Source organism: Pygocentrus nattereri, chromosome 27 (assembly GCF_015220715.1).
Source record: "Pygocentrus nattereri isolate fPygNat1 chromosome 27, fPygNat1.pri, whole genome shotgun sequence".
Lineage (NCBI taxonomy): Eukaryota > Metazoa > Chordata > Actinopteri > Characiformes > Serrasalmidae > Pygocentrus > Pygocentrus nattereri.
In genome coordinates, this window is record NC_051237.1 from 4,137,102 (window position 1) to 4,162,437 (window position 25,336).

Genomic DNA, 25,336 nt, shown 5'->3' on the forward strand with positions numbered 1-25,336 from the left:
TTCTCTCTCCCTTCCTTTTTCTCTCCTTCTTTGGCTGGCTGAACCGTGTACATTAGAGAATTAAACAGCAGAAGAAAGCATCAGTGGTGTTGGTTTGGTAGCCTAAATGTCACACAATACAATATAATGGAGTAAATAGGAGGCAAATAAGTGGTTCTAATTAGAGATGCTTATGATACCCAATGTTCCCCGCAGCTGGGGGTGAAGTTAGCTGCAAATGAAGTTAATTTGTAAATAATACCAAACATGACTGAGATGCAACCTGTAAAAATAGAACACAACAATGCTGTATCAATTGCATGCAATGCAATATGTCTAAGCCATAGCTACACATAGAAAAAAATAACCTTTTTGAAAAGTAGTACTAACATTAAACACAGAAGGCAAGTCTAACATTGAACGCGGTAGGCAAGTGTAACGTTAAACATGGTAGGCAAATACTAACGTTAAATACGGTAGGCAAGTCTAACGTTAAACACAAGTCTAACAAACACAGTAGGCAAGTCTAACGTTGAACACGGTAGGCAAGTCTAATGTTAAACGCGATAGGCAAGTCTAACAAACATGGTAGGCAAGTACTAACGTTAAATACGGTAGGCAAGTCTTACGTTAAACACAAGTCTAACGTTAAACACAAGTCTAACAAACACAGTAGGCAAGTCTAACATTGAACGCGGTAGGTAAGCACTAATGTTAAACGCGATAGGCAAGTCTAACGTTAAACATGGTATGCAAGTACTAACGTTAAATACGGTAGGAAAGTCTAACGTTAAACACAAGTCTAACATTAAACACAGTAGGCAAGTCTAACGTTAAACACGGTAGGAAAGTCTAACGTTAAACGCGGTAGGCAAGCACTAACGTTAAACACGGTAGGCAAGCACTAACGTTAAACACGGTAGGCAAGTCTAACGTTAAACGCGGTAGGCAAGTACTAACGTTAAATACGGTAGGCAAGCACTAACGTTAAACACAAATCCAACGTTAAACACAGTAGGCAAGTCTAACATTAAACACAGTAGGCAAGTCTAACGTTAAACACAGTAGGCAAGTCTAACGTTAAACACAGTAGGCAAGTCTAACGTTAAACACGGTAGGAAAGCACTAACGTTAAACACAGTAGGCAAGTCTAACGTTAAACACAGTAGGCAAGTCTAACGTTAAACGCGGTAGGCAAGTCTAACGTTAAACACGGTAGGAAAGCACTAATGTTAAACGCAGTAGGCAAGTCTACTGTTAAACGTGGTAGGCAAGCACTAACATTAAACGCGGTAGGCAAGACTAATGTTAAACACAGTAGGCAAGGCTAATGTTAAACACGGAAGGTAAGACTAATGTTAAACACAGTAGGCAAGGCTAATGTTAAACACGGAAGGTAAGACTAATGTTAAACACAGTAGGCAAGGCTAATGTTAAACACGGAAGGTAAGACTAATGTTAAACACAGTAGGCAAGGCTAATGTTAAACACGGAAGGTAAGACTAATGTTAAACACAGTAGGCAAGGCTAATGTTAACCATGGTAGGCAAGTCTAACATTAAACACGGTAGGGAAGTACTAATGTTAAACACGGTAGGTAAGTCTAACATTAAACACGGTAGGCAAGACTAATGTTAAACACAGTAGGCAAGTCTAATGTTAAACACGGTAGGTAAGTCTAACATTAAACACGGTAGGCAAGACTAATGTTAAACACAGTAGGCAAGTCTAATGTTAAACACGGTAGGTAAGTCTAACATTAAACACGGTAGGCAAGACTAATGTTAAACACAGTAGGCAAGGCTAATGTTAAACACGGAAGGTAAGACTAATGTTAAACACTGTAGGCAAGGCTAATGTTAAACACGGTAGGCAAGACTAATGTTAAACACAGTAGGCAAGGCTAATGTTAAACACGGAAGGTAAGACTAATGTTAAACACTGTAGGTAAGTCTAACATTAAACACGGTAGGCAAGACTAATGTTAAACACAGTAGGTAAGGCTAATGTTAAACACGGAAGGTAAGACTAATGTTAAACACAGTAGGCAAGTCTAATGTTAAACGCGGTAGGCAAGTCTAAGAAAATCTAGCTACAGATGCAAACCTTTGCTCAAATGCAACTGACAGTTGAATAAAGCCAAACCCTTCACTTACCATGACACAAACACAGACCGGCCGCACGTAGTTATGTCCTGGCATGTGAGTGTTTAGGTTAGCAGTGTGTTAGCATGCGCGAGAAAATACTCGCTACATTCATGCGCGTTCAGCACTTCCAACTACACACACCTCTCTTCAGCACAGTACAAAGCCTACAAAGCCTGAGGCTCCCCTTTGCCCCTTCCTGCTAAATGAGTACATTTCTAAAAAAGCTGCCACACTGTTGTCTTTACTTAGAAGCAGACATGCCACGCAAAAAAGTCAAGCCTTTTCTTAGTCCACTCTGCCAGTATGCCTTTTTAGAGGTCCAGGGAGGAGTGGAGAGTGCATATTCGGCCCCAGCCTGATAAACGGCTGCTTTAAGCAACTGGCTGCATTAACAGACTGAAAGAATAATAAGAAGACAATGAGAGAGGGAGGAACAGTCGACTAAAGAGGTTCCACTGAAGCATAGTATTTTTTTTCTTTAACTGGAGGAGCTTGCCTTTACCAGGCTGAATGGGAGCTGGTCTGTTACTTTTGTGTTGAAAACTTGACGACCTGAATGACTGTGGCGCTCAAAACAGATGACCCTAAATGGCCAAAGAATTTCACATAAACATTGGAGAGTAAAGAGAATGGTTTTGACTCAAGCTGCTTATGATACAAGATAAATGTGTCTTCAACCATACATTTGAACTAAACTGCAATAAATATAACAATGAGATGTAAACAAAGTCACTCAGAGTGGTTTACAATGAGCCATTTCACATTAAACACATTAATAGTGGTGACAGAACCCAGGGGTCACAATGATGACTACGTAAATATAATCATTTTATTTACTATCCAAAATGGCCAGTGAACCTGCACATGTTTTTATGCAATACTGATAATGGTAAAACAGCAGTAAGTCTACTTTTTGGGGTACTACTTTGCCTAACAACACCCTGTATGTATCTCTCCACAGTTTTAAAAATAATACTTTAAGCCAAAACTTTTTCAAAACAATTGTAAAGCAATGTTACAGACATCAGGTAGTGTATTCATAACCGTTTTGTAATAGCCTTCTGTGGGCTTTTAGACACGCTTTTAGAAACTATTTCAGACGTCTGGTTCCTATCACCACCATTGTGAACAATTTTGACTAAGTTTATCTAGAAAAAAGCATCTCATCACATCAAACCACTCTGAATGACTTTGTTACACCTTATCAACTGAATTATGTACTAATTTAGAAAAATAACAGAATTCCCCCCTAAGCACTGCTTTAAGCAACTTACTGCATTAACAGACTAAAAGAGTAATAGGAAGACAATGAGAGACGGGAAAAGTGTGGACTAAGGGGATTCCACTGGAGCGTAGTGTCTATTTTTTTCCTTTAACTGGAGGAGCTTGCTTTTACCAGCCTGAATGGGACCTGTTCTGTGACTTTTGTGTTGAGAACTTGAGGGCCTGAATGGGCGCTCAAAATAAGGAGCCAATGAGCTCTTGATGAATGATGGTTGACTGCCGCTGCTTCTCTTGGCCCTGATCCCATGAGCTGGGGTCCGGGTGGGTGGAACGGCAGTGTCTGCGTGCCCCCCATCGTCCCGCCTCCAGATGCCCTGTTACAAACGCACACATTTACCCCACATATCCACACACTTGCTTGACCTGTGCTGGAGGGAGACGCGAGAGGGCTGTCCTTTGTGGTCTGCTGACACAGAACAAAGGGGCCGAATTAGTCTAGCCTTTCCTCTGCCTACTCTCTGCCTTCGCCCGGCCCAAAGGGCCCGATTTTCCACACAGCTGGAAGCCATTAGTGCTCTATGACGAGAAACCCGCAAGCAGGGCGGCCAAAGAGTACAGCACAATGATAGAAAGAGAGAGGGAGAGGGTGGTGGTGGTGGTGGTGGAGATGGGGGGAGCGGCCGTCTGTCTAACCGAACCCCTAAAGAGCACAAGTGCCCATTAGGAAAGTGAGAATCGCAGCGCAAATGGCTCAGTTTCAATCATGGCCCCAGCACACTCGGAACACACCGTGGTATACCCAAAGACCCTGACAGTCCAAATAAAGGAAAAAACAGGCTTCTTGAACTTAAAATTGAAGGACAGACTTTTGTATTTGTTAATTTGTCTGTTTATTGAACTCACAAAGCAATCTCAAAGGAGTGCAGTATATATGAATTATGTCTTACTCATAGCTCAGAGCCAAAAAATTCTGTCAAACTACAGATTTTGTGTATATCACAGTCTACACCACATTTGTGTTTGTAAGTAGAGCAGGAGACATTTTATTAGATAGATGGATCACTTTATTAATCCAGAGGGAAATTCTTCAATTATTAGGACTGTAACAATATACTGTATTATATTGTATTCTTCAGTATAAGCCAACTCAGTATGCACAGGTACCAGACTGGAGCAAATAAAGAGCTGTTTAACATTGAATGAAGCATAATAAAAATGACCCAAGTAAGCCCGGAGACCCTCCCACCTCTTCTTTACATCAAATTCGTGAGCAGGGCAGGAAAGTACACTACTCATAATCTTGTACATGCTTACGCAATGTTCTAAAATACTGTACTTTTATAATGCTGAACTGCTCTAATACAATTTTGTATATTATTATAATAAGGATTTTAGGCCCTCCTTATCTTTGATGTTTTAAAAAAATGCATCAAATTCATGAATCAAAACACCATCTTATCAAATCAAATAATGAATTTTGTGAACGGTGACACGCTTATTTAGCATGATTCAAATTTGCTGAAAAGTTATTGCTGTATATACAGTTTGTTTTTTTGGAAACAAGTCAGACGTCCATATTTGGACCAGATACAGAGAGCAAGCTGAATGTAAACGTGGTTCTTTACATAGCTATATAATTAACAACGTAATTGTGTTACTATATTTAGCAAGTACAATAAAATGGTCATAATAACTCTGTTCTTATAAGACATAACATTCAGTAATTTACAGCAAAGGCTGTGATGTTTCATGTCCTGTTTATATTTCTGTCTGATATGCTGATGGCACCGAAAGACAGAAGGCGGGAGCAGACTTGCGTGTCCCATTGGCCGGTGAGAGGCCGATGAATAGTGCTGTAACTGAGGGTTTGAGATGTTGAGCCATCTTTTCTAGCCATCCGCTCTTTTTTCTCTCTGCCCATCCACCGTGCTGCACTCAGTGTGTGTAGAACTGAAGCAGTAAAAGGAAGATAGGGACAGCCTGTGTGTGCGTGTGTATTTGTGTGTCCAGCTCTTCAACCATCTGTCCACTCTGGTGTCCCTGGGTCTCAGAGCAGGCTGCGGATGAGGGCTGTTACACTCGCTCTCTCTCTCCACTCTCTCTCTCTCTCTGTCTCTCTCTCTCTGTCTCTCTCTCTGTGTCTCTCTCTCTCTCTCTACCTCCTCCACATGGCCTTGCTAATCAGCCCTGCCCTCATTCCCTCCTCACCTACAGTCACCCTTCACTTAGTGCTGGCTGATATTGACAAAATTCAATATGACGATATTTTCCAAGGATATCATGGTATCAGGTGATATTTAAGACTGTATTAATAAAGTGACACCATGCTATCAGAGCGCTACTATCCTGTGCTAAAATAATGTGTTACACACCTTGTATAGCTTGTTTTGAGTGATTTGACTGATTTATTTTGTTTGGCTTCTCTCACAATTATAACAAAAGGAATCTCATGCAGTATCATAAACTAGGGATGCATGATGATACTGTAAGTATTATCATGTATCTGTATCAGCAGATCATTGCTTAAATAAATGATCAGTATTGGACAGATAATGAGATTTGACTGATGTTTGAAACTTCTGAAGATTTCATTTCATTTATTCATATAATTACATGTATAACACTATAGAAATAAGCCTTAATAAATTTCTTCCTACTGCTAATCCAGGTGGATCCCGTTATCAATCTCACCATGTCTATGTATCAGGAAATATGCACAAGGCAATTAGGGCAGTTGTGGGCTGGAGGTTAGGGAACCAGCCCTGTGACCGGAAGGTCGCCGGTTCGATCCCCTTGGCTGACAGCCCATGACTGAAGTGTCCTTGAGCAAGGCACCTAACCCCTAATTGGATAGGGCTGCCCACTGCTCTGGGCAAGTGTGCACACTGCCCCCTAGTGTGTGTGTTTACTAGTGTACATGTATGTGGGTGTTTCACTGCATGGATGGGTTAAATGCAGAGGTCTAATTTCACAGTGTGCAAACACAGTGACAAATGGTTGTAAATTCTATTCTATTATCGAGTGTCAGCACTGGCCCGCAGCTCCCACATCAGTGCAACCCTATGGAAATGTTACCTAGATAGGAAGCAGCTTTCCAGAAAGTAAAACAAGAATTTCTTATTCCAGTATAACAAGAGCTCCTCATTTATCATTACTGCTATAACTAAAAATCAATATGGCTGCACAGCATTAATATCGGCATGGATGATTTATTGCCCAGCACTACCTGCGACTGATGCAACAGTACACCATTCAGCGTATCTGCATTTGCAACACTTCTGAGTTGAGTTAACTGTAGCAGAGGACGCAGGCAGTTGTGCTAGACAGGGCCGATCCCTCTCTTCTTCTGCTGATTCATGAAAGCCAATTATCTCATCAGTCACAAATCAGCTCTCTCGTTTGAACAGGAGCCAAGTCGTGCTCGCCGCGCCGCCGCACTGCTGCCTGAGGTGGGCTGAGCACCAGCACTCCTCTCTCAAACATGCAGCACAGCTCATTTATCAAACCACCCTCATGTTTGATACAATTCAGCATTCTATCTATTTTTTATAGAGGATGAAATAGAGAGAGAGATAGAGACATGGCTCAGTCCGCTAGGTTTGCTCACTAGGTGGCGCTAGTGGTACACACTTCGCTAGGTAAACCTATCCTGAAAAAAAAACACACACACTGACACCCACACCCACAAACACGTACACAGTTTCATTGTATTATAATAATTCCTACATACACATCATGCCGCGTGCACACATGCGGCGCTCCGCTTCTCAGAGCATTTACACACTACAGCGAGGCTCAAAGAAATCCACCCTGAAAAAAACCATACACACAAACAAGCACTGGAATTTCACTGAAGTGTAAAAATTCCTACTTAAACATCTTCTCTCATCCATGTTATTGAACGGGAGGACTGCTGCTTAGGCCTGAACCAACTGATGATGATACAGGGAAGTAGGGAAGGGCATTTCAGTCAAATTTGTTATTTGAAATTGTGAGGTATTATATGAAAAATATTCTAACAATAATATTAAAAAGGGCATGGAATCATGGAAGAGATAAATACTAATTGTCTGTTTAAGCTTTGAGTTTGTGAAGAGTTTCTGAGCTGATGCCAAACCTGATAAATTCCCCGATTGATTTTAGTTGTGCTTCAGCTCAATCTGATGTTCCTCAGTGCTTTTCTATGATGCTTATTATGTGCTATAGCTGTGCTTTGTATCTGTTACCTGGCATCAGATGGCACAGTGTGAAGGTTCTCGTCCTGTGTGTGGTAGGTAGCCTTTAGCTGACTGTAGTAGTGTTTCTATTCTTACTTCTTTGCATTAAATTGATGAGAAACTGACTAAATCATAAGACGCAGGCTCTTCACTTCCCTCTGGTGGAGTGTAGAGTTCATCATAATTTACTCCTCAAGTTCTCAAACTATTTGAATTTTCGGACTCATTTCTATTGGGAAACGATGACTACCAAGTGTAAATGTCAAAAAACGCACCTTCTATGGCTTAAAGTTACAAAAGCACATATGTCTCATAATCTATTTCTTTTTTAATGTTTTTAATATTTTTTAATGTGTGGTCCATGTACCTGATAAACTGTCAGACCTCAGAACATTCTTTGGCAGCACTAGGCAGCATTTCTATGCTATGGTCATGCTTGCTAAATGGATATAAGTGTGTTACTGCCTTCCACAAACGGAACATGAGGGTACCAAACAAAGTAAGAACAAAGGTAGCTTAGCAAGTTAGCCAATTTCTGACAAGAAACGGAAACAATTCCTCGGTTTAAGCAGCCTATACTGTGGTGTTACCGCATTACTTGCTGTGCTGAAATGGATTAGTGTAAAGGGTGCTGCAAGGCTCCTCCATCTATAGGTTAATAGCAGCCTCTCAGGCAATACCTGTAGCACCTTTTTCCTGTGTGTGTTGGATAACAGCTTGCCTTCCACCACATGTGCCTGCCAACCCCCAATATTATCGTCAATCAGTGATGGCTAGGGGGCGTAAATGAAGGATGGTATACTGCACACAGTCTCACAAGCCTAGTGCTGCTGTGACTTGTCAGTTATTTCTTTTAGGTTATCTACAGCACACACTGAAGCGAGAGGAAAAAAGGGAGCAGATAAGACCAAAAAGTCTCATCAATCTGTTATTTTTTCTTGATATCCCCATCACTAATAACAAAAAGAGAGCAAAAACAAAACAGGAGGAATCTGTCAGTAGGGCCAGGGCTGGCTGGGGGGGTGGGGAGTGAGCAAGTCCAACAGGAACAAGCCATTCCTGGCCCAGCCCTGTTCCACACAATGGCCTGGAGAATGGAAGGAACCGCGGGCCCGGCAGAGATAGGCTGCTGTCAGGAACCAGGACGGACAGGGCCAGGCCTCGCCGGGCAGGATGTCGCTGCCGTGGGACCGCGCGGCCCCTGATATCCCCCGTTCACACACTCGCTCCTCCAGGCCGGGATGTTTTGATCCTCAGGTAATTAAAGTCGGAAGCCCCAAGGGTGGGCAAGCTGGTGGCCTGACCTCCACTGTCCTGCCGGAGAGGCCGGACCCTCTATCTGTCTTCCGCAAGCCCTGCCTGGGGCATCAACAAGCCTCCGCCAGCCTGCCCTCTCTCTCTGGTACTCGCTGTCCCCATCAAGGAAGACCCAGTGGAGGAAAAGCACTGTGCAGTGCTCAGGAGTTCCCCTTCATGCCACTACTCTAAAAACACAACACTGACCGGAAGAGATACCCTCCCACCCCACAGTACATGAACCAAGAATGTTGTTTGACCTGAAACTGAAAATACATCAGCATTAGCTGCAAGTGCAAGTTGAGTAAACAGTCTGTACGCAGACACTACTAGGGGCAGGCAATATGATGATATTTATCATTACTATGACAAATTGCTGTGGAAACATGATAATAATGGAATCATAGAAGTATTGGCAGATAATTACTTTAAAGATTATTGACATAATTTTGACAAATCCAGATTACATTTCTCTGTAATTTTAATAAAGTTTTTGTGTTGGCATTGGTAGATATGTGAATGATAACACAGATCAGATCGGTCTACTTTCAGTACTGGTGCATCCCTATAAATCACATCATAACATGCTTTTTGTCATATCATCAGTGCTTAAAAACATTTTTCATTGCAAAGGAAGTATAATTAGTCCTGTTTTACTGTTTAAAGCATCATGTTTGTTGCAGCACAGTAGGTGAAATTCATTGCACCAAAATGTTTTTGATAGTATTTCTTAAGTTTGGTGCTATTGGTTCTTTTCGTCTATTCCAACTTATTAGACCTCAAAAAAAAAAAAAAAGAAATATCACACTGCATATTGTAAATTATTATTATTATTATTAAAATATGCATTGTAAAATCAGCACTCACCCCAGACTACTTTAATTGACTGTATGGAAATATGTAGCATTAATTAAGCTACTGCAACTATATTTTAGGCTATTGATCCCACAGCAATGCTTTTTCATTAGTCTTAAAAATAATACTATCATTAGAGCTGCACAATGTTATCTGTTAACTGATATTGCAAATCAGCCCTTGGGATTCCATTATCTGCAATATGCAGATTAAAAATGTATTTAATTGTATGCTGTCAGCACTTATTACTGACAGTGCTTCTGTATGAGTCAGAATAATGCAGGCCTATCCTTTATATTATCACATCAAGGAAAAACAAGAAATATTTTAACATATAATATTTGCAATATGTTTTGCCCTTGTTTATCATGCCCATGTTGATGTGTTATCACAAGCAGCATAAACTAAATATTGCATATCCACAAAACCAAAGGCATGGATCTGACAGGTGACATAATAAGTAAACAAACTTCACTCATATAAATAGGTTATACACCTGCTGCCACGGCAAACACACTGAAGGTCAGCTGAAAAGTATCCCTAAAGAGGAGAAGATGAAGGCTTGTGGCAAAACTGGCCCACTGACCCGACAGCCTGGCCAATGCCAGCTCTGGCCCACTTCACCTCGCTCCACACCACATAGCGCCTCCGGCCGCCCAGCCCGCTGCTGTTGCCATGACAACAGGCACTGCAGATATGTGGTGAGGTGAGCAGCCCTGCCGAACTGCAGGAGCACCCACAGAGCCCATTGTGTGTGTATACAATACACAAAATAAAGTTACCCTCTTCCCCCGGCGCAAGAGAGTGAAAGAGAGAGAAAGAGTGAGACAGTTAACAGTTGCACGAGACGAGTCTCAGAATCAGAGAAATGTATTGCCATTAATAAAATATGGCAGCAGGCGCAGCGATGGATAAGTTATGTTCAACCTCGCCTGAATCAGAATCGCCTCATGTCTGACTCGTAAAATAAAACACTGTCTCACAGCATATGTGCACCATTAGCATCCCTCGCCCACTGCTAAGAAAGCCTCTTACCCACTAAATCAAACCCGCAGACGGCATGGGGGCTGATGAAGGTGGGGGGAGGGCGAGTGAGGAGAAGAGGGAAAGAAAGAGAGAGAGATGGGCCATGGAAAGGAGAGGGGGGGGGGGGGGGGGGGGTGAGTCACCACACAGATGATTTCTGGTTTTTTGCTATCTTCCACTTCACACAGCCATGGGAAGCCAGGGCTGCAAGGCAGCTCTCCACAGCTGAGATAAAAACAAAACAAAACAAAACAAAAACAAGACACAACACAAAATCCAAAGTACATAACAAAAAAAGAAGACATCGCTTCTCATTTTGAATTCACTGTAAATCACACATAGCAGCCTCTCCATCTTGCTGACATATGAAGTAGTGAGCGTCTCCTGACTGTGATTCCACATCAATGCAATGCTAATTCTGCAGGAGGGGAAACAATAAAAGTGCTGGTAAGGGTACACAGCACACGTGTGGCTCATATGGTTTCTGTTCTTTGAACTGCAGAGTAAAAAAAAAAAAAAAAACATAAACACATGCTGCAAACTCAATCTGCTTTCCTGTAGACATACGGGCTGGAGTAATAGATAGAAAAAGAAAAGAGAACAAAAGGTAAAGGTCTAGACTTTTCTAGGGGTGTAAAGATGAATAAAATTGATAATTCAGTTCGACACGATACAGTGATACATTTTTCAATCTGCGATATATTAATACATTTAGGTTTTCATTTTCAGTTTATTACAGCATTCAACACTATAAAAGCACAACCTTATATGCGAGTATGCTTTTTCAGCCTACTCTCAATTTTAAAGAGGATATTTACAGGCGAGGCATGGTCTGCCCTTGGACCATGTGGACTTACTTCTTTGACTTTTATTATATTTACTGAGTACTTTATATGTTCCAGTCTGTTGAAGGTATTGTTTAATATTTGCATGTACTGAATTGAGATTCTACTGAATGACACATTGCACTTTTTCACTCCTCAGTCTTCCTACAGCAGTATTTGAAAGGAATGCTATTCACACATCCAGTAAATGATAGAGATCTACCTGAATGACATGTTTCTCAAAGATACCCTGGGCCAACCAAGCTCTAGTTGCTTCAACATTACTCACAATGCAGATTCTTTGCTTCAGTCACACCACTGCACCAAATACAGCAGCCTTGAACCCATTGACACTGCATTATTACATACAGCGGGCCTTCTAAACTGTCGCTGAACCATAAGTCCAGGAGAGAGTCTTAAAAACACATTACAGTGCTGAATATGGTATACAACCACTGTGTCGTCCACTCAGTGAAATTAGGGAACAAACCCACACATCTACACATGATCTCATGTGATCCATCTGACTTCAAATTCTCCCTTTTCCATTCCTCCTCTGCTTTCTCTGCTCCTCCCTGCTCCTATACTTCTGCGGCTTCTGGCACAGAGGCTGTATGTCTGTTCAATAGCTCTCTCTGTCTCTCACACAGACACACACATAAGCGTCTCTTTCTCGTTGAAACGCTCTCCTGCCCCATGCTTTCCTGCTCCTCCCCAGTTTCCTCTGCTGTGTCCAGACTAGTCCTGGCTGGTGCTGATACAGACCCAGCCATCAATCTGTAGCCCATGTCAGTTTCACACAGTAGGAGGCCCCACCTAGCTACATGTACCTATCTTTTAAGGCTCTATCTCTGTCTGACCACTCACACCTTCCACCCTCCCCATCAACCCCCTCACCCAAATTCTCCTAGGCTCATACCCACAAAGCATCTCTGAGTAGGGCTGCTGATCTAAGATCAGACTTATTGTATATGTCCAAAAGTTTCCACCCATACCAATTAGTGAGCAGACTCTCATTTGAATGGGATGCTCTGAAGCAGCCACACATGAGCCTAAGGCCACCATGCCCAAGGCCAAACACCAGCCAGAGAGGCATAAAGTCCGGATGCAGTGAAATTACGAAAACTGAAAGATTTTTAGCCAAAATGGTCCAACAGGACACTTTTCAAAAGGGTCAAAATCACTTTGCAAATAATTTAATGGCAATGAAAGTCAGAGCCAGGTAATGAAAATGCTCTTTTTTCATTCTCTCTTGGACAGTTTGAACCGTGAAAATGTCGGCCATGTGGAACCGTTTCATGGTACAATGGACCTTAGACAAGCAATTTGTAAACACCGTTCATGCTGAGTATCAAGAATTTCTGTTAATCACTACTATAACATGTTCTCTGGAGTGATACAGCTCCATTAAATATCTCTGGGATCAATCAGACTGGAGTTTGTGATTCAGACCTGATCATCAAACATCAGTGCCTGACCTCACTAATGCTCTTGTGGCTGAATGCAGTCAAATCCTCACACCAGTGTTTCAACACCAACAGGCTAAAGAGGCTGCAGCAACGAGAAGCAAATTCCCTTTTCCATCCCTAATTCCCTTGATTTTAGAAGAAACGTCAGATGAGCAGGTGTCTGCAAACGTCTGGACGTATAGTGTACATGGTCATCTTAGTCAAAGAAAGCAGTGCTAGGTGCTATGTGAATAGCATCCCCGGGGTCAGCTCCAGCCGTATTTAATCCCCTCTCGCTCCCATCTACATTTCACACGCTGTCATGCGGTTTCCAGTCGGATCAATGCCTGGCTCAGTCTCTTACAAAGGCACTAAACACTGACTGAAGCCCATTCAATAATCACACTGACCCGCGTGTGTGTCTCGTGCGGGGACTATAGTCCCCCTGTCTGCCGCTCAGTCCACTCCTCATCGACCATAATCCACTCTGCAGCTTAACTCTATTTCCATCTCATCATGTGTGATAGTGCATTCCCAGAGGCCCTCTAGCTCAGTCACAGCGAAAACACTTCCCTTTTCATGGCACCGAGGAGCTCCCCTCCCACCCCTCCAGCCCCCAACCCTCGCCCAGAATGCAGATAAATAATTGAAAACAAGTGTGGGGATTTGCCAGATTGTAAGCTTCCTTTCATATGTTAATTACGCACAAACAGTTGTTTTGAATAAAGGCATTCTTGTCTCTCCCCTCCTCTTCGGTCCCCAAATCCTACAAGGAGAGAAATATGGTGCCAATCGCAGATAAACCCCAACTCTACATTTATAGCTTTCTAATCCATCACACGCACACACACATACACACAAACAAACACAAACATGTGAGCGCCTCCAGCACTCAGCTGACGCAAAGGGCCTTTTCAGAGAGTAATGCTTGGTGCCGCGTGGCAGGAAGGGACCAGGCAGGAGCCAAAGGGATCTTAATAAGCATGCCCCGTGTTCGTCTCTTCAATCTCTAATCAGCCGTTGACTTTTCCGTTTGCCTCGTCATTAAAAGCAATAGCCCGAGGCCACATGCGCCAAATGCATTTGTCTCTTTAGCAACGAGGACCTTGCGAGGCTGTGGCTGGAGAGCGAGGCGCGTGTCAGCGATGCGTGGTGTGTCCCTGCTCTAGGTGACACATGAGGACAGCGGCTTTATCTGTCCCACACATCTGCCTAGAAACTGGCATTCAGCAGGCTGCTGCTGTATAATAGCTGCCATGTGGCTGTTTAGAAGGATTAAATGAGTGAGCAGTTCAAATACTGTGACTTGCACGGCTTGTTTTGATTGCTGTAGGACAAAATTTCGAAGGTGATGCAACAGAAATATAAGACAGTTGGCACAATCTGCAGGCAACACTGTCCAACACTGAGATAACAGATGTCTCACATGCACACTGACATTATAATGTAGGAGGAGCTGATGGGGTGATAGTAAAAAAAAAAAAGTTTAGCATACACAAAATTGCAGTTGCGCCGTTATATTCTATCCCTGTGCAGCTGTGAATTATTATGTGGACAATTTAATACTGCCAAAGAGGAAATAGCAGATTAAGATCATATCTTTGCAACACTGCCAAAGTGTGCGCACGTTCCTCCGAGAAGGGGAACAGCTCGAAACAGACGCATCCTTTCATGTGCCAAATGAGACGGCTGTGAGCAAAGCAGAAAGAAAACTGCTGTCTTCTCTTTCTCTCTCTCTGTTTAAAGGTATGGGAGGCGCAGACGGGGCCGTGCTTAAAGGGATGAACTGTTCCCATCACACTTGTGCACCCCTGAACGCCCTGAGAGCCAGTCATTTGTCCAGTCTCTGAGGGAATATTAAGACCAGACCGAAAAAAGTCTTTACAGTTATGGAAAAAATGAACCGAAAAGGAAAACACACAGCGATGCACAAACTCACCCTCTCCCCGAAAGAAAAAGAAAAAAAAAGGTTATTACATTTTGTGAATGGTATGGAGTAATGGCAAGCATATGCGGAGATCTGCGCTCAAAGCGGTAGTCAAGTCTAAGCTAATCGCACTAGCAGAGCTGGGAACTCTTGTCCTATAAAGAATACTTGTTACTGAAGTATTGCACACTAAACCAGATGTTGATAAAGAGACATAAAGACAGATGGAAAAGCAATTACTGGCACACACAAGACACCCTGAAACAACTTAAAACATTTCTGACCTTATAAGGCAAGATAGATTTATATGCTCTGCCATTTTATTGCTTCATGAGAAGCCCTTCCATGTTCGGAGTATGGTCTTAATCTTGACTCCGCAGTGCTGCTCACCGCAATCTGCACTTATTTAAACACTGGCACTGGAGTGTATTTTGGGAGGGATAAATCAGAGAGGGACTACAAGGGCATGAAATAACACTCACTGCAAATTCATGCAGCAGGCACTCAGAGTTCATCTATACCTTCCTCATCTCTGCACGTTAAAACACGTTGGTCAGCAACTTTACTAGTAGTGCACCGCTCTGCAAAATCATTGGAAACTTACCTGATGCAAAACCTTAACACGCTTTACAATGAGCAACAGCAATTCAGTGATACTTAGCTGTGACAACTGCTCTTCTTATGGTACATCAGACAACTCCTAAATCATTTCTAAATGTGTAATGGTGAGTAAAGCTGTTCTTACTAACAGTTAATTAATCTTTTAAACTGCAAGTTCCCACATATAAGCCATCAGTTTAAAGGGGTTAAAGCCAGCTTTCCTACCAAACGCACAATGCTGTGAGGAGGTAGAATGGTTCTATGGGTCAGGCAGCAGCCACAACCTCAGGCCTTTACTGGCTGTGTCACGCACATAAAGGTTAATTGATACGCTAATCCTCTTGGTGGGTCAATACAGCATGGATCACTGTCCTCCACTCACTTCATCGAAATCCCTAATGATTCTCTCCTACTCAGGAAAAACTGCCTCTAAAAGTGGAACTGCTGGATTGCTTATAACAATATTCATTTGGTAATTCTGATGTGATTTGTTTCGGATGTCAATTCGAGATTCACAGCAGGCCTGGAGACAGTAAACATGGTTTAAGCAGATTATGACCTTTGGCCATGACCTTTCAAACAGTAGCTTATACAATTAACAGAAGGCAGCTGATAGCTCCCATCTTCACAGTGTTTACGGTCACATTTTTGCATTGCAATGTATTCTGCCATGATATATTGGTAGAGCCATGTGGTCCAGGGGTTGGTGATGTGGGCATCTTAGCTAACTGAGGCTGAAGAGAAGCTCCATTTGGTTGAAGCAGTCAAAGAAAGCCCTGGGAACAAATCAGCCAGCTTGTTAACTCTCTTCTCATGTGTGCAGGGCAGTGACTCGGTGCACAGCTTGTGCCAGAAGCCCTGACCATCCTGGCAGGGGGAATTCCTTCCAAGCAGTTTAAAAAAAGGCACATGAACAACCGTAAACAGGATCCAAGACTCGCTTTGCTCTCCATCTCATGCTTTCTATGAAGTTCACACACAAGCCTCTGAGGGCAAGCACTTAAGATCTGTATCATCTTCCTTCATTCTCCAGTGCAGTCTCACATTACCAGTCTGGAAGTGATCCCACCTGCCTTGTCTACTAGTGTGTCACTACAAAACACAAAGAAAAACACTAAGATGGTATTTCTTCTGCAACATGGCAGTGCATCACCATTGGCGGCTCTTTTTGATGGCTGACATGCTGTTGTGTTAAAGCGGTCTCTTCAGTCTTTCATGGAGAGATGGTGATAACATAGGGAGATAATGCCAAGTAATTCACCACAATTCCCTATTCATCCGAATACACTTCTAATGCGTCAGGGGTCCTGCTCCATTCAACATCAAGCTGCAACAGCCGTTTAACAAAATGAACCCACATTGAAAAGAAGAGGTCCACCCCCCACACCCCAAACCCCCCAACTCACCCCCACCTGCACTTCTCTTTACTGTTTTCTTCCATCCTCCATACCTCCTCCTGCCTCTACCACTTTAGGACTGTTTTATGAATTGACTCTGGTGCAAAATACTTGACGTTGGGCATTCATTTCCGAGGCGCCTGCTGATCGTTTGCCAACACTCTTCCTGTGAGCTCCTCCATATTGCTACTGTCCCACCACAGTGTCTGTGACACTACCTGCCAACTGCAGATAGGCCCCACAGCACTCTCAATCCATTTTAAACTAAGTCAGTCACAGAAAGTAGCAGGCCATTGAAAATGGGCTATATATAAATATATTTTTTATTAGGAAGTTATTCAATAGCAATTTGATTCTCTAGCACTAGAAGAATTTTTTGTGGGGAGTTTTAAACATGGTATAATGCTTACAGACCATAAACTCTCTATAAAAAATGTGTACGACAATTGTGTTCCATTTTTTTGCCATTTATCCAGAGCTAGTGAGTGATAAGGGCAGTTCTATCCATCCATCTTGTTCTCTTTCTCTCTTTCTCTGTCTCTCTCTCTCCTTTTCTCAGGGCGCTGTAATTGACTGAATATGTCAATACGTGAAGTGAAAACACAGGGACCTACTGTCTCTGCTTATTGATCCAGAGCTCTTGAAGGAGTCGAGCCTCAGGGCACAAAACAAATCTTAATTACACTCCTCTTTACTGGGCCACAGAGGCCACCCTTTTCATAAAATACATATCAAAATCCATATATCACATTTATTGTACAGAACAGTACAGGTGTGCTGTATAGAATAATAACACTCTAATATGATTGTGAGGGCAACGAATGTTCCTAACTATCCATCAACAATGCATAAGTGAGCAAGTGAGCTGTACCTACTATTTCTGTTGCCTCCTCTGCAGCTTGGCTGTGGTTCTCAGTGACCTTTGCAGAAAAATAAAAAAAACACCCTTTTTATGAAGGGGTTTTATGGACATCCAGCAAGAAGCTTAGTCCATCCCTCAGCAATTGTCACCTCATAAAGAAAAGAAAAACCCTAATCAAGCCATTACACGGCCCATATTCTCCACCAATCAAGCCTTTACACAGATATACCAATACATAATGCTGGTCATCTGCCATTCTCACCTTCTCTGTGACTTAAAACTGCCCTGGATCCACAGACCAAACCCAATTACAGATAACAATGTGCTAATCTCTGTTCCCAGGGAGCGAGGAGCCGGGCCTGGAGAGGGTTAGAAACTGCCGCAAGGCTGACACGCATGCCAGATACAGCCTGAACGACAGACCCTGTCTTTCCTCGCTCTCTCTGCCCTTTCTCACACACTCAACCCTTCTATTCCCCCTTACCCAACACATTTGCACGCCTGCATGCCCATGTGCAGCCACACGCACACGCCCCTGCCATCCTAACACCTTCACCATCCTGAATCTTTTACCCTTTTACAGCTAATCTTTAAATGTAAATTCTGTGACAGGAAAATAGAGGAGGTGCGAGATAACAGGTTACATCTTCACTCCTGCACTGTTATCGCGTTCTGCATCACTGAAAAGCACCTATTCAATAAGATTAGCTTCTGGCAGAGTGCACGGCGACACACCGCGGCTTTGTATTCATTAAACACACATCCCCGGCTTATCTGAAATAAAAAAGGGGCTTGTCAGGATGGCACATTGTGTGTGAGTCTGAGGGGAAGGCAATGTGCATTAGGGCGATTACAATATCAGCCTGGTCCAGATGGAGGCAGGAAAATAAACAGAGAGAGAGAGAGAGAGAGAGAGAGAGAGAGAGACAGAGCAGAAGGGGAGAGCAAGAGAGAGAGAGACAGAGACGGAGAGAGGGAGAGGAGGGGAAGACAGGGAGGTGTTTTTTTGAATGTGCGTGACTGTGTGAGAGAGATTGTGTATATTATGTATGGATGCGAGAGAGAAAATGTGTGTGCGTGTGTGCACGCACATGTCGGGGTAAGGACGATGGAGAGAAAGAGACGTTAATTGGTAAATGAGTATGGGATTAACAAGAGAGGAAGAGAGTGAGGGAGTGAACGAGTGTGCGTGTGAGAGAGAGAGAGAAAGCGAACGAGCAAGGGCAGGCAGCCAGGACACCTGTCAGCTGGAGCAGTGGAGCAGTGTGTTGTTTGGTTAACCCTGGACCAACGCTGGCTCCTCACTAGCTCACATATAGTCTGTAGCCCACAGCCTCTACCACAGCCTCTCTGCTCTACAACCGTGCAGGAACAGCATTTCCTCATTGTTTTATCCAAACCAAGCAACTGTATTTTTTCCAGTTTCTTTTTTTTTTTATTTTTCCGACACTATATAAAAACAACTGCTGCCCTTAGAAATGATCAAAAATTACTTGGAGTAAAACCTTGTTCTATTAGGGTACACGTTACCATTTTGGAGATAAAAGATTAAGTTATGACAGCAATGTCTTGCTTTTGAAATCTAGATCTAAGAATCACTTTGTTTGCCTCAATGCATTTATTAATTCACTCGTTTTCCATAAATGACAATACAAATTATCCAACAGTTAAACAATATATCGTTTCATTCACTTGGCCTGAGCTGCTCTGTAAAAATGTAAACAATGGTGAAAACATGTATAATCATATTGTATGGTGTTTATTGTGCATTTTATATTTAAAATTCCATCCTCACACTCCTTCACTCACTCATCTCACTTGACATCGGCACGTGATAAAATTCTATAACCAGCGGTCTAAATTCCTCTTGCGAATAAATTTGTAACCCATCAATGCCTCGTATCGATCTGAAGCATAGGTTCTAGGAGATGGCATCCACATCAATAATTCATCGCCTGCCCTCCGCAGCAACTGATGTCGAAGCAAATCGACAGCCCTCACAAAAAGAGGGCTTTATCCCTGCACACAAAAACATCTCCCAGCCTTCACTTCCAGCCGTGGGTCGAGTGTGTCAGCAAGTCCGAATGTGGTTTTCAATGAATATAAAGAGCCTCATACATGACAAAGCTAAAAAAAAATCCAGTTTTTTTTGCAGTGTGTACTGTTTCTAAGGTGAATTCCCTAAAAACACAGCCCACAGGGTGAACAGGACTTTAATTTCAAACAGTATCATTCTTTTTGGATTGTTACAACAGCTTAATCTCGCTATTCATACTCTCAACCTACAAACCACAGTCAATACAAAGCATTTCTCATTGCCAGATTTGCTCTAAATGTAAACTTGGCAGACAGCAGTTTGACTGCCTGTTTTCACAGTCAAAGTGGACAAAGACAAATAAGCAGACCGATTAAACAAGCTAAGTGTTGGTGTAAGAGTATGATGGGAAAATAAGTTAGTTTATATAAGGGGTTAACGATTGGGTGACATTACTAATGAAGTGAGTCTCAGACTGCACTGATAAGATACTTGGCTTTTGGCCAGAACGTCTGTAGTTTGTCACTTAAAAACACAGTAATTATTCAACAGCAAATGTTTTGGTGTATGCATATAAGGCAAACAAAAACCATGTACCCCACTCCAGTACAACAACTAATATGATTTATTGTCTTAAATAAACTTATTGACTCAATAAAACACTTTTCTGGATGATGCAAAAAAGAACATCACTTTTAGCACTGCTTCAATCTAGAATGAATGAGAAAATAAACAGCTGTTTTTCTAAATAGAAATAAATGGTTCTTTGGAAACTGTATTGGTTCCCTAATCAATTCAAGGTTCTATAAAGTACCATTGTTAGAAATGAGATGAGTGGGCATGAAGAACCTTTTGTAAGGTTTAAAGACTCTCTACGTTAATATAAGGGTTCTATATCAATTAAACATTTTCCTAGAATGATAGAAACCAAGAAACATTCAGGACCCTTCATTTTTAAGTATAACCATAAAATAAATATGCAGGTATAGTCACACTTTAGCACACCTACAGCAATATGCACTGGTGTAGGCACTGGACCAGCAGGATGACCCTCTCTTCATTAGGCCATGGCCGTGTCTGGTTTCATGCGCTTGACCCACATGGGGCCAGTGGAAGCGGGGGAGAGGGGAACAGGTGTGAGGCAGGCCGGCTGGTGGCTGTGCAGATGGCCTCAGCCAGAGGACGATGCTGTCTGCTTCTGCTGCCCCAGCCAAGCCTGGCCTTGTGCTGTTTAAACAGCCTCATGGCCAGATAACACACACACACATACACACACAACACTTATTTACTGAATACTCACCTCCAGCCAACCTGCTTCATGTTTGACTTTAATTAAAACTGTCCCTCCGATCTCAAAGGAGAAAAGTGGACACTGACAGCACTGACGTGGTGACCAGCCTGATATTGAGTTCATATCGTTCCTGTCAGCACTGATGTACATAGCGCATCACGATCTGTCAGAGCTATGAGGTACAACACACAGGGTACGAGCAAAGAAAAATAATTCTTGACATGACAGCTTATCTACAATGTTATACAGGCACTTATGGACTTCATGTCTAACATTAGTAACTGCCTAGAATACGAGGCTGGCTTTTTCAATGTAAAATAAGGGACTTTTACAAAACCCCAATGATGCATCAAATGCAAGTCTAGCGGATCATTTTTGTCCATGACTCAAACCGTGAGAACGGTTATACAGTTTACAGACAAAACTCTCAGCAGCCTCACCAAATACCCAAGCTTCTTTTTTCATCTGAAAAGATACACTGATCGCCACAGCGACCAAGTTCCCAGGGAGACAGAAAAAAAAATGAAAAGCTTTTAATTCCAAGCAGCCCAAAGCCACGTCTCGCTTTAATTTCCCCATCTCCATCTCTCTCCTCAGTCACGACGGGAAAGTGGAAATAAAGACCAGGGTGGATCAGAGACCACAGTTGGACGGCTGTGAGGGCAAAGAGCCGTTTGCAAATGCGGATGGTCTGAAGTGGAGGCGGCAAACTAACCAGCAGTGTTTGTAAAGCTCCTTAGTGTCTCTTCTCTCTGTTTAGGACGCATGAGGTCATATTTCCAGCGTTCAGAAGAGAAGGCTGATGGCAATATAAAAGGCGTTCGGCTTCAGTTACTATGGATTACAGTCGTTGCAGTTGAAAGTGGACGGTAGTCTGTCTAGTTTAGTACAGTCCTGGTTACAGAAGGGATGGATACTGATCAGCAGACTCATTTGACTTACTGCACTACCATTAACACAGTGTACTGGAGATTTTACGGAAGAATATTCACATAAAACCCAAAGTGTGCATGTAGCCCTGTGGCACTACACTAAGAGGATTTATTGGCATTCGACCTCACTGCGGAGATAATTATTTACATTTTGGTATTGGATATATACTTAACATACAGTTTAAATCACATATTAATATGAATTCAAGAGATTTTAAAAATATTTTTGTTCCAAAATAATGCACACGAGAGAAGGCAAAGGAGACATTTCTAAAGAACGTCAGCTGCTTTATGGAAAATGGTAAAAGGAAAACACGATTTTAGCTAGTTTTTGCAAATCTGTGGTCATTAAATGTGTTATGTGTAACTAGTTATTTTTTTCAATGTACACCTCGCCATTAGTATAAACGTGAGTTACCTTTCACCTTTCAGTGAATGAAAGTTACAACGAATGAAACCCGTTAACCTAATAAAGAGCAAAAAGCTAAAAAAAGGCATTAGCGAAAGCTAACGTTAATTCAGACTGCTAACTAGCATGAACAGTAACGTTAGCTCTTACGGCGAGTTAAATAAAGCTCATTCACTCCTTCACGTCTCTCACACTTTAACCCCAACAAAGACGGTTAAAAATGCAGGATTAAAGATGTTAAAGTGAGCAGAGCCGTTAGTGCTGCTCCGGCTGAGTAACACAGGATTAGCTCAGAGATGAAGCGAGAAAACACCGGCGCTACTTACACTGAAGAGAGGCTGAAATTCCCACCATGCGTTACGCCGTTAACGAGGGCAAAAATATTAATCCCCGGTCCAAACGGTCCGGTAATGTGTCGTTGTTTGTGTTAGGTGAAGTAAATGAGCGTCAGTCCCGCCGGCTGGAACCGACTTTAACGGTAACGGTTCCCTCAGACGCGTCAGAGCGGTCCGTTAAACTCCAGCGAGGCGAGGAGCTTCGTGCGCCGGTCCAAACGGCCCGTCTGGTCGTGCTACTTCGCGTTTCTCTTCGTTTCGCTGCGCTGGATGAAGCAGACTGAGGCTCAGTCCGGTCACTGTGAACCGTGTTTGACGCTAACGGTCGCGCTTTCCTTCGACACGTCACAGATGTCCGTTAAACTCCAGCGAGGCTCGAGATTCGAGCTCCAGTCCGCGAGCGACAGAACGCTGCTGCCCCGGTGTAAGGGTGAGTAGGTAGGGGGGGCAGGTCGGTGTCTCGCGCGCGCTGGTCTAGTCCACTTTTTCCCTCTTCTGCTGTCCTTTAGCGGTGCGAACGAAAACAGCACGAAGCGGCTTCCTGTGCTGGACGCACGAGCGGTCAGATGCACGGCTCGCAGGATGCGCGCGAACGGAGAGTGGCTTCGTCCGTGGCGCGCGGGCGCTTTTGCCTCCTGCTCAAGTCCGCGAGCTCCGGGAAGCTCCAGGTGCGGAGTGGGCGGGGCTTCGCAGGGAGAGGGGCGGAGATAACAGGGAGCAGCTGAGGGGGAGCAGAGAGAGGGTGAACTGAGGGAGAAGAAGAGGGGCAGAATGAACAGAGGAGAGATTATAAATTACCCCGTTTCTGTTTTGGGGAAGATGAACGTGTGTTTATGTGTGCTGCACGCGCTCACTTTTTCTCTGTCTCGATTTCTTTCTATTATCTCCCTTTCTTTTGCATTCTCTCTCTCTCTCTCTCTCTCTCTCTCTCTCTCTCTGATCTCTCTTTTCGTCTTCTCCCTCTCTCGCTTCCTTTTCTTTCTACCTCCCTTTCACCCTCTCTCTTCCCCTGTCTCTCTCTCTCTCTCTCTCTCTCTCTCTCTCTCTCTCTCTCTCCCTCTGTCTCCTGCAATAACTCAAGGCAAACACTTTCCTCTTCCATCTGGATCTCATCTCGTCCTGCCCAGCCAGGGAAAGCAGAAGCTTCGTTTACAGCCTGATGATAACAGCCTCTTTCACACAGACGCTATTGAAGTTAATGCATCACAGACTCTCTCGCCGTCTCTCTCTTAACCCTAACTTAACCCATAAATTGTATATTCCAATTTAGGACAAGCCACTTTCTTATTTCCACGGTGCTTTCTGGCTCGCCTCAGTGTTTGTCTTTATAGCCTATTTCCTATGCGACAGACTGCATCCCCAAATATGGTCTCTATAGACTTCTGCTTAGTGTATTTTCCTTCATTTAAACTACTAGGAGCTTTACACGACGTGTGAACTGAATAATACTGAGAACGAATACATTATATGTCTAAAACATTTGAAGACACCAACTCAACCAGCGTTTCTTCTGAAATTAAGAGTAATAAAAGAGAATTCATCCCCACTTTGCTACTCCTCTGTGAAGGCTAGAAGACTAGATGTTTGAACACTGCATTAGTGAGGTCAGGTACTGATGTTCGATGATTAGTTCTGCATTACTCCAACTCATCGCAGAGGTAGAGAATGGAGCTCCATCACACCACAGAACGTTGTTCCACTGCTCCACAGGGATTTATACCCCTCTAGCTGACAGTTGGCATTGGGCATGGTGAAATTAGGCTCCTGTTCGGCTGCTTCAGAGTCACATTCTCTTAGTGTAGTGTAGTGTCACTGCTTTTCTATTGAGATTATACAAGCAGTTGGAAGGCATGTCTCAGCAATGAGTTCACTTTAAAGAAGGGAAAATACTTTGCACACATAGAGTAGTTTAACACACTTTTGTGGTAGTATTTGTCCAGAAATAAGAGAAACATGCTGGCAGAAGAGCAGGCCTGTCCACTATAATCATTTCTGCTTTACCCTGGTCCTCTAATCTGTTTGTGACTTGGCGTAATGCATCCTGGGAGACCTGCAGAGGGACCATACCTGCGAAACTGACATGAGCTTTCTTCTGAGAGTTTTTTGATGTGCCACTCATATTCTTTGTTCTTCTCAGACAAAGCCATCTTGGTGAGTCTCCTCTTCTCTGAGCTGGTGTGCTGAGGACAGAGAGAGAGAAAGAGAGAGAGTGAGAGAGGAAGAGAGAAGGTGAGGTCAAAACAGCACAAAAACACACACACACAAACACACACCCCTACACTGCGTTATCACAAAGACTCACTCTGCTCCCTTTTGTACCCAGTGTGCGTCTGAGAAAAGCTGCTCTCGACAATCAAACAGCAACATCTTGACACCGGAGGCACAGGGACGGTGGTTGAGGAAACCTGCAGGGGAAAGGACGGGGTTTGAGAGGCTGCCGCGGACACTGATAACACCACCGGAGAGCAGGAAACACACACTGCGCTGTTTTTGCTGCTGGTGGAGTTCCTGGAAGTGGGCCGCCCAGGGCGA

The 25,336-nt window shown here is 43.2% G+C and overlaps 1 protein-coding gene across 3 annotated transcripts in view; it reads right to left on the reverse strand.

Moving 5' to 3' along the window:
- The window catches only part of runx1t1 (RUNX1 partner transcriptional co-repressor 1), a 72,588-nt gene extending 48,986 nt beyond the window's left edge, over nucleotides 1-23,602 (reverse strand). The window contains exon 1 of one of the 3 annotated variants that reach the window (XM_017693228.2): nucleotides 22,796-23,544. In XM_017693228.2, the coding sequence (XP_017548717.1) occupies nucleotides 22,796-22,823 (28 nt within the window). In that variant the 5' untranslated portion in view covers nucleotides 22,824-23,544. Of the gene's footprint in view, nucleotides 1-22,795 lie in introns of all 3 variants that reach the window. The other 2 variants (XM_017693236.2, XM_017693245.2) reach the window with 2 other exon arrangements.
- Nucleotides 23,603-25,336: the final 1,734 nt, after the last annotated feature.